At 47.9% G+C, this 12,823-nt stretch overlaps 1 protein-coding gene across 3 annotated transcripts in view; it reads left to right on the top strand.

The window, feature by feature from the left end:
• ppp1r9bb (protein phosphatase 1, regulatory subunit 9Bb) overlaps positions 1–12,509 on the top strand; it is a 19,664-nt gene extending 7,155 nt beyond the window's left edge. Inside the window, exons 2-10 of one of the 3 annotated variants that reach the window (XM_072667140.1) lie at positions 5,625–5,757; positions 7,394–7,514; positions 7,630–7,734; positions 8,123–8,258; positions 8,602–8,766; positions 8,925–8,978; positions 9,134–9,363; positions 10,623–10,713; positions 11,243–12,509. In XM_072667140.1, coding sequence (XP_072523241.1) covers positions 5,625–5,757; positions 7,394–7,514; positions 7,630–7,734; positions 8,123–8,258; positions 8,602–8,766; positions 8,925–8,978; positions 9,134–9,363; positions 10,623–10,713; positions 11,243–11,296 — 1,089 coding nt within the window. In that variant the 3' untranslated portion in view covers positions 11,297–12,509. Of the gene's footprint in view, positions 1–5,624; positions 5,758–7,393; positions 7,515–7,629; positions 7,735–8,122; positions 8,259–8,601; positions 8,767–8,924; positions 8,979–9,133; positions 9,364–10,622; positions 10,729–11,242 lie in introns of all 3 variants that reach the window. The other 2 variants (XM_072667138.1, XM_072667139.1) reach the window with 2 other exon arrangements.
• Positions 12,510–12,823: the final 314 nt, after the last annotated feature.

Genomic DNA, 12,823 nt, shown 5'->3' with positions numbered 1-12,823 from the left:
CGAACCCATTGGCACCATGCTGCCTAATAATGCCAGGCGTGGGCTAGAGGGGTATCGGAAGATCTGTGGTCTCTGATGATGATACTTGTGATGATGGATCCAGTACTTTTGAGATGAGTTGGGGAGTTGGGGATGATGAGGTGGGATGGTGATCGCCCCAACGTCCTGACCGCACCAACGCTGCTCTTGTCGCTGAATGCAATCAAATCCTCACAGCAGTGTTCCTCCAAAAACTATCAGAAAGCCTTTCTCCTTGGACAGCAGACACAGTTACCCCAAAAAAGCAGGACAAACTGCTTCAGTAGCCTGATTTCGAAAGATACAATGAATGTACAGGTGTCCCAATACTTTTGTCTAAAAATAAAGCAGCGCTCAGTGGGGTTGCTGTATCAGAAGCTCTTCACAGATTCGCAGGTTTGTAGTGATCTGAAGCCCACGGCCGCGCGAGACTCCGTTAGGGATTACAGCGGCCGCTCAGCAGAGCAGCAGTGACGCGGGCCGGGCCCCAGTGCTGGCATTAGCGCTAGCGTCGTTCATGCCTTTGGTGCGGCGCTGGAGCCGGGGAGGGGCTTTGTGCAGGGGAGTTCCTGACCATCTGTTCAGAGATGTGACCTACTCTCAATGCATTACAACTGGAGCACCACTCTCCAGCGCTTTCTCCCCTCCCTCGCCTACCTTAATCCCGATGTTTGTGTCCCGGAGAGGGGAGGCGCAGACTGGGCCATCTGAACTCAGTGACTGCGGCTGCGGGGTCTCAGCTGGTGGATTTGCAGCAGCGTGGCGGAGGGAGGGGGGGGGCAGATGGGGCTAAATGAAAGGATTGGGCAACACTGCAAGGCGTTACGCTGCATGTTGATAGACCTCCGGCGGTGGTGCTGCCTCCTGAACTGCTGCTTTCTGATGGCCGTGGCAAATTCTTGAGAGAACCGGCATGAGGTTTACCCCCACAGGCCACAGAAAGCTCAGGGATGTCCTGAGGGTCGTTTAGATGGTTTCCCCTTTTGAGTCTTGGTTCCTCTCAGTGGTTCTTTCTTGCACTTGTAGAGACGTCCGGAGCCCTGGATCCTCTCAGTGGTCCCTCTTTTACATCATGCCTACATGTGAGTCTTCGGTGCTTCGTCCCTCACAGTAGCACCGTTCCTCACTCCCTTATAGAAGATCTCCTTTTGAGTCTTGGGTCTTCTCTGGGTTCCTTTCTAGTTCCTTTCTTAGATGGGTTCTCTCAATTTGAGGCTTGGTTCTGCTAAATGGTTCGTTTTCCTGCTCTTAGACAAATTCTTGGCTCCTCTTTATGGTTCTTCCTTATGCTCCTAGATATGTTCTCCATTTGAGTCTTGGTCCCTCTGTGCAGTTTCTCCTCATGCTCTTAGGGAAGTTCTAATTTGAGTCTTGGTTCTTCTCAGTGGTTCTTCCTCACTCCCTTATTGAAGGTCTACCTTTGAGTCTTGGTTCTCCTCAGCATTACTTTCCAATGCTCTCAGATAAGTGCTCTGTTTGAGACTTGGTTCTTCTGAGTGTTCCTTTCTAATGCTGTTAGATAAGTTCTCCAGCTGAGTCTTGGTTTCTTGTTGTGGTTATTTCTCATGCACTTAGAAAAATTCCCCATCTGAGTCTTGGTTCTTTCATGTTTTGGTTCCTAATGCTCTTAGATAAGTTCTCCAACTGAGTCTTGGTTCTCCTCAGTGTTACTTCCCAAAGCTCTTAGATAAGAGTCTTGGTTCCTCTGTGTGGTTCTTTCTCATGATCTTAAACAAATTCTCCATCTGAGTCTTGGTTCTCCTCATAATGCTCTTAGACAAGTTCCAAATTTGAGTCTTGGTTCCTCTATGTGGTTCTCCCTCTCTTGTAGAGACATTTTCCTTTTGAGTCTTGGTTTTTCTAAGTGTTCCTTCCTAATGCTCCTGGATAGGTTCTCCAACTGAGTCTTAGCTCTTCTCTGTGGTTCTTACTCACTCCCTTATTGAAAGTTGCCTTTTGAGTCTTGGTTCTTCTGAATGTTCCTTTCTAATGCTGTTAAATAGGTTCTCCAACTGCATCTCGGTTCTTCTAAGTGTTCCTTCCTAATGCTCCTAGATAGGTTCTCCAACTGAGTCCTCACTCCCTTATTGAAGGTCTCCTTCTGAGTCTTGGTTCTTCTGAATGTTCCTCTCTAATGCTGTTAGATAGGTTCTCCATCTGAGTCTTGGTTCTCCTCAGTGTTTCTTCATATTGCTCTTAGACAAGTTCCAAATTTGAATCTTGGTTCCACATTGTGATTCTTCCTCCCACTCGTAAGGGCGCTTTCCTTTTGAGTCTGGGTTCTTCAAAGTGTTTCATTCTAATGATCCTAGGTAAGTTCTTCAACTGAGTCTTAGCTCTTTTTTGTGATTCCTACTTATCTCTTATTGAATAATGCTCTTAGATAAGTTCCAGATTTGAGTCTTGGTTCCTCCAAGTGGTTCTTCCTCACACTTTACTTTCACGCTTTCCTTTTGAGTCTTGGTTCTTCTGAGTGTTTCTTCCTAATGCTAGATAAGTAGATAAGATAGATAGGTTCTCCAACTGCGTCTTAGCTCTTCTTTGTGGTTCTTACTTACTCCCTTATTGAAGGTCTCCTTTTGAGTCTTGGTTCTTCTGAATGTTCCTTCCTAATGCTCCTAGATAGGTTCTCCAACTGAGTCCTCACTCCCTTATTGAAGGTCTCCTTCTGAGTCTTGGTTCTTCTGAATGTTCCTTTCTAATGCTGTTAGGTTCTGCATCTGAGTCTTGGTTCCTCTATGTGGTTCTAGGCTTCCTCACACCCGTAAGGACCAATTCCAGAAAGGCCTAAATTAGACTTCTCAATACTACGAATGCAGCGCTAGCGCGATAATGACGGCCATAGAGAGTCGAGAAGTCAGTGGGATGGAATCTGTGGATTTGATCCTGTTGGTGGTTTCCTGAGAAGGCTGGCGTTTGTTCTGTTGGAATTTGCACATTGTTATGTTGCTCACGGCGTGTAAAAAGGATTTGTGCTGGAAACGCTAAAGCTCAAACATCATTAGCGCTTATGCAACCCCAGTGGACAGATGGCATCTCTCCCCCAAATGACGCCAGTTTCTCAAAAAGCCCTATTCCCTACAGATGCTTGCTCAAATCTCCTGAATTTTTTTTTGTTTTCTGGTGCCAGGCCTAAGTACCATCATTTTCTACTGTCCATAGCAAGCATTAAACTTGGTTACTCCTGGAACACCTTGCTGAAAAAAAGCCTGAGCTTAGGGTATAGAGGTCTGCTTTCTGCACCCATGGTTTAGTCTTCTAGCATGACCAACCTGACCATCAGAAACCAACCATCCCACTTTGACCTGCAAGTTGTAGACCTGCAAGACATGTAGACCTTGGTGGATTGGCGGTATTTTAACAGATGAATCCTTATGCTATGAGTGTTTCTGAGTTTATTAGCATAAAGGCTAAGTTCAGGCTCAGATTTCTGCTACATCAGTTCCTTAGTAACTAGCATAGGCTAAGTTACCTTGGTAGCGATCACAAGCCTTCTATGAGCCATGAAATAACATTCAGTCTAGGTAAAAATAGTAACCCGCCCACAGACCAAAACATGACCACAGAGGGAGGAAGGAAAACACAGCGGCCTGTAATTTCAGCACAAAAATACGAACCCGCCCAGGGATGCATCAACGCCACCGCTGGTTCCTGTGGGAACGGTTCGGTCAGAGAGGCTGTGTGATGCACTGTTGACTGGTATTGCAGCACTGGGGCTAGTTGTTCTTCACAAGGGTTCCTGTAGCTGCTGCCCACATTAGACTCAAAACCCTGGCGCTGGCCTACGAAGCCAAGACTGGACCAGCCCCTCTGTACCAAGAGCCCTTCCAGCTTCAAGTACGGCTCGGCTCGACCCACCAGGTGCAAGAGAAGACGATTCTTAGGGCCTGTGACTGACAGGGGCCCTAATGAATGTATTTAAGTATATAGATTGCTTTGTTTGCTAAGCCTGAATTATATTTTATGCTAATAAACTCATAAACAGTCTATTTCCATAGCATAAACATCCCCTGCTGGGAAATATAAACCCAGCCTGACCAGTTAAGCTGGTTGACCAGTCTAGCTTTGACCAAGCCAGACAATCAGCAAGACCAGCATGACCAAGACCAGGCCCAAGTGTTGGCCTGAGTGCTGGCCTTTTATTGGTCAAAAGTGTTGGCCTTCTACTGGCTTTAGTGCTGGCCCGAATGTTGGTCTTCTACTGGTCCTAGTGCTGGCCCGATTGTTGGTCTTCTACTGGTCCTAGTGCTAGCCCGAATTTTGGTCTTCTACTGGCCCTAGTGCTGGCCCGAATGTTGATCTTCTACTGGCCCTAGTGCTGGCCCGAATGTTGGTCTTCTACTGGCCCTAGTGCTGGCCCGATTGTTGGTCTTCTACTGGTCCTAGCGCCGGCCCGAATTTTGGTTTTCTACTGGTCCTAGTGCTGGCCCGAATGTTGGTTTTCTACTGGTCTTAGTGCTGGCCCGAATGTTGGTCTTCTACTGGCCCTGGTGCTGGCCCGAATTTTGGTCTTCTACTGGTCCTAGTGCTGGTCCGAGTGTTGGTCTTCTGCGGGTCAAAAGTGCTGGTCCGAGTGCTGGCCCTAGTGTTGGTCTTCTGCTGGTCAAAAGTGCTGGTTCGAGTGTTGGACCTAATGTTGGCCCGAGTGCTGGCCCTAGTTTTGGTCTTCTACTGGCCCTAGTGCTGGCCCTAGTTTTGGTCTTCTACTGCCTCTAGTGCTGGCCGGAGTGTTGATCTGATCTGGTCAGCCAGCTTGGTCTTGCTGCCCGATCAGCTTGGTCATACTGGTTGTCTGGCTAGATCAGGCTGATCATACTTGACCATGCTTGAGCTGACCACCCAATAGTAGAAGTGGAAAAATGGAGCTTATTTAAATATTCAAGCTAAAACAGGGACTCCGTCCAGCTCTGTGGAGACGTTTCTGTTTCTAGACTAAAGTCACACCGTCCTCCAAACCACGTCCATTTACTAAACTAATGATGCTCAGATCTTCAGCTGTCCATAACAGGAATCCACAAAATTCACCAAGACGTCTTTAATGCTGGAGCCATACACCTGGTAGTAGGTGGGTGGGTGGTGGGTGGTTGTGTAGTGGATGTGTGTGGGAGATGTTGGGTTCAGTGCCAGGCTGTTGGATGTGGAGAGGTGCTGTCAGAACCTGCACAGAGCAAATCTACCTTCAGATCAGCCTCTGAAAATAGCTGTACTGCTCACCACGCTTGCCTTCACTCAGGCTTCAGTCAGCTTAATGGACATCACTGAAATCGCCCACACCTGTTCTTCACCTGCTCGTCCCTCATACTGAGAGTTTACCTGATGTGGTTTAATTAGGTAGATAAATGGATGGACGGATGGACAGCTAGGTGGATAGAGTGACATGCAGAGGTTTACAAGACAGATTTTCTTCTGATAGGTCTTTCATGAAGGTGGTATGGGTGCACAGTGTACTAGTGCTCCACTGGTCTACTGTGCAGACAGACTGATGGACAGACAGACAGACCAACACTGCTGTGTGAATACTGAACCAGAGCAGTAGACGGTGTGACAACGCTTTTGCTCAGCTCAGGTCAGGCTGGGTGTTGTAATGTAACTCTGGTCTCTCGCAGATGTTTATGACGTACTCCAACGAGGACTACGACCGGAGGAACGATGAGGTGGATCCCATGGCAGCCTCGGCCGAGTACGAGTTGGAGAAACGAGTAGAGAAGCTCGACCTGTTTCCGGTAGAGCTGGAGAAAGGTATGGATGGCTGGATGATTGGCTGGAAGGATGGATGGATTTATGGATGACTGGATGGATTGATAAATGGCTGGATGGATGGATGGATTGAATGGCTGGGTGACTGGATGATTGGCTGGAAAGAAGGAAGGATGGATGATTGATTGCCAGAAAGGATGGATGGGTGGATGGAAGGAAGGATGGATGGATGATTGATTGCCAGAAAGGATGGATGGATGGATGGATAGATGATTGCCAGAAAGGATGAATAGGTGGATGGAAGGAAGGAAGGATGGATGGCTGGATGATTGGCAGAGAGGATGGCTGGATGATTGGCAGAGAGGATGGATGGATGATTGGCAGAGAGGATGGATGGATGATTGGCAGAAAGGATGCATGGATGATTGGATGGATGGATGGATGGATGGATGGATGATTGACTGGATGGACGTATGGATGAATGGTTGACTGGATGGATGATTGGCAGAAAGGATGGATGGATGGATAGATGGATGGATGGTTGGATGGAAGGATGGATGATTGGCAGAAGAGATGGATGGATGGATGGATGGATGATTGGCAGAAAGGATGGATGGATGGATGGATGGATGGATGGATGGATAGATGGATGGATGGTTGGATGGAAGGATGGATGATTGGCAGAAAGGATGGATGGATGGATAGATGGATGGATGGTTGGATGGAAGGATGGATGATTGGCAGAAGAGATGGATGGATGGATGGATGGATGGATGATTGGCAGAAAGGATTGATGGATGGATGGATAGATGATTGGATGGATGGATGGATGATTGGCAGAAAGGATGGATGGATTGAACGGCTGGGTGGCTGGATGATTGGCTGGAAAGAAGGAAGGATGGATGGATGGATGGATAATTGCCAGAAAGGATGGATGGATGGATGACTGCCAGAAAGGATGGATGGCTGGATGGATGGATGATTGCCAGAAAGGATGGATGGCTGGATGGATGGATGGATGATTGGCAGAAAGAAGGATGGATGGATGGATGGATAATTGCCAGAAAGGATGGATGGCTGGATGGATGGATGGATGGATGATTGCCAGAAAGGATGAATGGATGGATGGATGGATGGATGATTGCCAGAAAGGATGGATGGCTGGATGGATGGATGGATGATTGCCAGAAAGGATGAATGGATGGATGGATGGATGGATGATTGCCAGAAAGGATGGATGGCTGGATGGATGGATGGATGATTGGCAGAGAGGATGGATGAAGGCAGCAAGCAAGCAAGATGGAAGGAAGGACGGATGGAAGGATGAATGGATGGGTAGGACAGCTGTGTAGAGTAGACCGGTGGACAGATGGATTCAGTAATCGATAGCTGGCTGGACGTGTGGGTTTTGAATGGACACAGATAAAGAATTCTTGTCCAGGGGCATTTCTGAACTTCCCAGAGCCACATCTTAATTGGAGACCCCTGAAGTGACTGTCTGTGTCAGTTATAGGTAGAAACAGGCCTGTGGCTGTTTAACAGATCGATGGTTCAGATGTTGCTGCATAGGGTTTTAGACATGTCCACTTGAATATTACTAGCTTAGCATCTATAGCTAATGTGTGTGCCTATACATCTTCCTCTCTGTTGTTGTGTGTGTGTGTGTGTGTGTGTGCAGACAAAGAGGGTTTAGGTATCAGCATCATCGGGATGGGGGCCGGTGCTGATATGGGCCTTGAGAAACTGGGGATATTCGTCAAAACGGTCACTGAAGGAGGAGCTGCCCACCGGGATGGCAGGTACACACACACACACCTACAAACACCAGCATGGAGTTAAGTCATGCGTGACGTCATAAACTGATGTGGCATATTTCCCTCTCTCTCTCTCTCTCTCTCTCTCCCTGTCCCTCAGGATCAGAGTAAATGATCTGATAGTGGAGGTTGATGGGATCAGTCTGGTTGGAGTGACTCAGAGTTTCGCTGCCTCTGTGTTGAGGAACACCTCTGGTTCAGTTAGGTGAGGCCTGTACGCTCTTACACTCGCCATTAGGGTCAAGAGCGCTGTCATATTGAGGGTGGTTTCAGCCCAAGGCTGGGCTCATATAGACTCTTTCTGGACTCTGGGGCAGAGCTGCTGGGGGCTGATTCTCCAATGCTTGATCTCTGACCTGTTAAGGGAGTTTGCGCCCCCTTGAGGCCCCTCGAGCACCAATAAAATTCACCGGTTTTACCTCACTTTTGAGCTGCGGCCCTTGAAGACACCAAACCCGTGTCTTGGCAGGCATGTCTCGGCCGATCGGGTGCATCTGGAGTCGTAGATCAGAGTTAGTTAGGCTCTGGAGGCTGAATCCGCAGATCTGGCCGGTTGGCTGGGTTGTTGTTAACGGACAGTTGCTGTTGTGCAGGTTTACAGTCGGCCGGGAGAAGCCGGGGGAGCAGAGCGAGGTGGCGCAGCTGATCCAGCAGACGCTCGAGCAGGAGCGCTGGCAGCGGGAGATGATGGAGCAACGCTATGAAAACTACGCGGGAGACGAAGATGAGGTGTGTGTGTGTGTGTGTGTGTGTGTGTGTGTGTGTGTGTGTGTCGGGGCATTGTCGAGACTAGTTGGAGGATCCACATGACCACCAGATCAGGCAAAATCAAGGCAAGCAGACAGCGTGAAGTCCTATATCTCCACCTAGTGGTCAGACTTGGACCCTTCAGTAAAACACTGTCCACCCAGCCAGCGCCTTATCCTTGTCTTCCTGGTCAGGGTCAAGCAGGGTTAGGACGCAAGGTCCACCAGTCCTGATTTTTTTTATATTATTATTTTGATATTTTTACCTGAGTGAGTGTGTGTGTGTGTGTCCATTAACACTGATTTAGCCCGCCTGTCCCTTGCAGCCTGCAGCCTATGGCAGCGACGAGGAGGAGGAGGAGGAGGACGGCGATGAAGAGACAGGCTCCATGTACCCCAGCGCAATTGAGGTGTTCGACCTGGCTGAGAACGAGGACGCACTCTCTCCCGTGGAGATGGACCCCGAGAAACTCGCCCACAAATACAAAGAGGTACCAGCAGAGTTTCCTATTTCCAGACCTCTGACTCGAGGGAGGTGATCTCGAGAACTCCCACCTGCCTCAGAAGAGAACTGGTGTGTGTGTGTGTGTGTGTGTGTGTGTGTGTGTGTGTGTTGGTGTGTGACTGACTTGTGCTGTTTGTGCTGCAGTTGCAGATCAAGCACGCTGTTACTCAGGCTGAGATTCAGCAGCTCAAGAAGAAGGTAAGGCAGTCTCTCTCTCTCTCTCTCTCTCTCTCGCCCTTGTCTCTGAATGCAATTAAATCCTCACAGCAATGCTCCTCCAGAATGTCTTACACTGTGTCACTGTCCAAATACTTATGGCCCTAGCTGTTCATGCATGCGTGTGTTTTGTGCAGCTGAGCCACGCGGAGCAGGACAGGCAGCGCTGGCGCAACGAGAAGGCCCAGTTAGAGCGCAGCGTGCAGGAGAACAGGGAGCGCATGGAGAAGCTGGAGGGTTACTGGATGGAGGCCCAGAGTCTTTGCCAGGCGGTGGACGAGCACCTGAAGGAGACGCAGGCGCAGTACCAGGCCCTGGAGCGCAAATACAGCAAGGCCAAGCGTCTCATTAAAGAATACCAGCAGAAGTGAGTCAACCAATACCTAAACACATCACCAAGTCTACGTCCAGATACTTATGACCGGCCTGCGTCAAACACTGTGCCTTTATGTTAACGAGGAGGTCCAGTTAGAGCACGGCACGCAGGGTTAGGTTTGATTTGGGCCAGGATGGGAGTTTTAGGTTGAGGTTAGTATTAGGGCCAGGATTAGGATTAAGGGCAGGATTAGGGTTAGGTTGTGGTTAAGGCTGGGTTAGGTTTTAGGTTGAGGATAAGGTTAGGAATAGGACCATGGTTAGGATTATGCTTCAGGTTGTTAAGGGTAGGATTAGGGCCAGGATTTGGGTTGAGGTTAGATTTAGATTTAGTTTTAGGTTGGGGCCAGGGTTAAGTTTTGGAAAAGGCTGGGTTAGGTTTTGGGTTGAGGTTAAGGGTATGAACAGGGTTAGGGTTAGGTTGTGGGTAAGGCTAGTTTAGGGTTAGAGTTAGAATTAGGGTTAGGTTTTGTGTTGAGGTTAAAATTAGGATTAAGATTAGGATTAGGATAAGGGTTAGGTTTAGGTTTTGGGTTGAGGTTAAGGTTAGGACCAGGGTTAGGACCAGGGTTAGGATTAGGGTTAGGTTTTGGGTTGAGGTTAAGGTTGGGACCAGGGTTAGGATTAGGGTTAGGATCAGGGTTAGGTTTTGGGTTGAGGTTAAGGTTAAGACCAGGGTTAGGATTAGGGTTAGGTTTTGGGTTGTGGTTAAGGTTAAGGTTAGGACCAGGGTTAGGATTAGGGTTAGGTTTTGGGTTGAGGTTAAGGTTGGGACCAGGGTTAGGATTAGGGTTAGGATTAGGGTTAGGTTTTGGGTTGAGGTTAAGGTTAAGACCAGGGTTAGGATTAGGGTTAGGTTTTGGGTTGTGGTTAAGGTTAAGGTTAGGACCAGGGTTAGGATTAGGGTTAGGTTTTGGGTTGAGGTTAAGGTTAGGACCAGGGTTAGGATTAGGGTTAGGTTTTGGGTTGTGGTTAAGGTTAGGACCAGGGTTAGGATTAGGGTTAGGTTTTGGGTTGTGGTTAAGGTTAAGGTTAGGACCAGGGTTAGGATTAGGGTTAGGTTTTGGGTTGTGGTTAAGGTTAGGACCAGGGTTAGGATTAGGGTTAGGTTTTTGGGTTGAGGTTAAGGTTAGGACCAGGATTAGGGTTAGGTTTTTGGGTTGAGGTTAAGGTTAGGACCAGGATTAGGGATCTTCCTTTTCCTTTCTGTCCGTGTTCTTTGTTTAAAGGCTTACGTATGATTGCTTGCAGGGAAATTGAATACCTGAAGAAGCAGACGGCTCAGCGGAGGACCCTGGAGGAGGCTGAAGCGTCACACAAGGAGGAGGCGGAGCAGCTTAAGGTCAAGGTAGAGCATGTGTGTAGAGCGCATGTGTCCGCCTCTGCTAATCGGTCTAGCTTTAAAAGGCACTGATACTGCGGATACCAGGCAGGCCTAGCTTTGCTGGACCGCCATTGACTGCATGGAACGGTCAGTAGCATTTCAGCAGTGAGGAATCTGGGAATATCCGGGAATATCTGCTCCTGTAGCATTTCCAGTGACCCTGCCTGGTATAGGACTTAATCCTCAGAGCCTTAAGATATAGACCCCATATTTACTAGTGTTCAGATGTGAAGGGCCAAGGACCCTTACATGATCTGAACATGGCTGACATCTGAGGGATGCTGATGCTGGGATAGAGATAAACACGGTGGTAGCGATGCTGGGCGAGGCCTGCCGCTATCACTGTAGTAGCGATGCTGGGCACATTAGCAATGATGACATCGGCAGCCAGCGCAATAGCAATGCTGGGCAAGACCAGCGGTCACTGTCACTGTGGACGGTGTGGTCCACAGCCTGAAGATCTGACCGAGTCCTTGTCTGCTTTCAGGTCACTGATCTGGAGTCACAGGTAGAGGAGCTGAGGTCCTCGGAGCCTTTGTAAGGACTGATGCTGTTTTCAACCACTGCTGTACCGGAAGAGTGATGGGAGACGGATGGGAGTGAACAGAGATTGGACCCTAACCCACTTTAACCTTCCACCTTCTAACCCCCCCCCCCAGCATTTTCCTGTGTGAATACTCCAGCTCTCAGTGTTTTTAAAAGCTTCTGATTTGACCTGAACCCTGATTTTTACCCCGTTCTGGACTGCAGCTCGGTCACTTCTAACAGATTCAGGAACAGACGAAGAACGGACTGTGTCTCACAGTTGTTTGCATAAGAGGTACATGTCCAGTATCCTTGAGGCAGATCTCTTTCTTTAGGCTGGTCCTACTGATTGATCACTGACCCCAGATTCAGCCGATCAGCCGAGACGTGTTTGATATCTGATGTGTGCTTCTTTCGTTCGGTCGTAACAGATTTTAACAGTTTGATAGATCACGATAATTTAGGTAGAATACTTTAGCGAAGGCCCCAAACATTGATCCATGTCATGGTAACGTTTGGACTCTTTTTAAACCTTAACCACACTGAAATGATGAATCCACACCGTTTCTCCAGTAATTTCAGTCCATTTCATCTTCAAAACGTTCATAAACAGCAGAATTTTCTGCCTCTGCTGGTCGTGTGCCTTGTGCTCAACAGTGCTACTAGTGGATAGGCGAAAAATAGCGGCCAAATAGGAAATAACTGTGGTTCTATGTGAGATCATGATGTTTTGACCACTGATGTTTGGCCACCAGATGTCACTGTGGTGGGACGAGTCACACGCTTTGTTTCATTAGCTTCAATCTCGTACTACACTGTATGGATGGCAGGGGCGGAGCCTAACCCCCCGGAAAAGACGAAATGAGAGGAAAGAGGAAATGCAGGCATCAGAAAGTTCTAAGAAAGAGGTTTGACAGTTGGAAGCTGGTGATTGGTCGGAGTATTGAATGAAGCAGCACTGGAGTCTCGCTGATTGCGCTAAAGCTGTCATTGTCTTCAGTGTCCTTTCCATAACAACACACCTGAAATCTTAATTTCCTTGCTTTAAAAATGTATAAAAGCTACATAAACAAGTATTAAAACTAACCTCATATAAAATATATTAATCTAGAACCGGAACCAAACACATCTTGACCGATTGACTGTACCTGGAGTCCGTGATCAATCTTGCTATCTTAATTATTTGCAGAAGTATTCCTTTACAGGAGCATCCCAACACCCCCCCCCCCCCCCCCCCAAAAAAAAAAAAAAATATTTTCCAGTTTTTCCATTGTTAATATTTTTATTTATTAATATTTTATTAATATTTTGTGAAATATGTGCATCTGAAGTAAGAGTTAGTGAAACAGTCCCTCCCGTAAACTTGCACAGGGCCTCAGGGATGGGCCTTCAGTTCAGGCCATGTGATAATGTGAATTTCCGCTAGCTCCTCTATGGGGTTTCGAGTAGTATGTTAGCGATACTTTAATAAGGATGTTACATCTGAACATTTTGGGGCTGTTCTAGATTAAACCCGGGCGTCTGGAGTTTATCTGAGGATTGC

Source organism: Salminus brasiliensis, chromosome 22 (assembly GCF_030463535.1).
Source record: "Salminus brasiliensis chromosome 22, fSalBra1.hap2, whole genome shotgun sequence".
NCBI lineage: Eukaryota > Metazoa > Chordata > Actinopteri > Characiformes > Bryconidae > Salminus > Salminus brasiliensis.
This window is presented reverse-complemented; position numbering and strand designations above follow the sequence as displayed.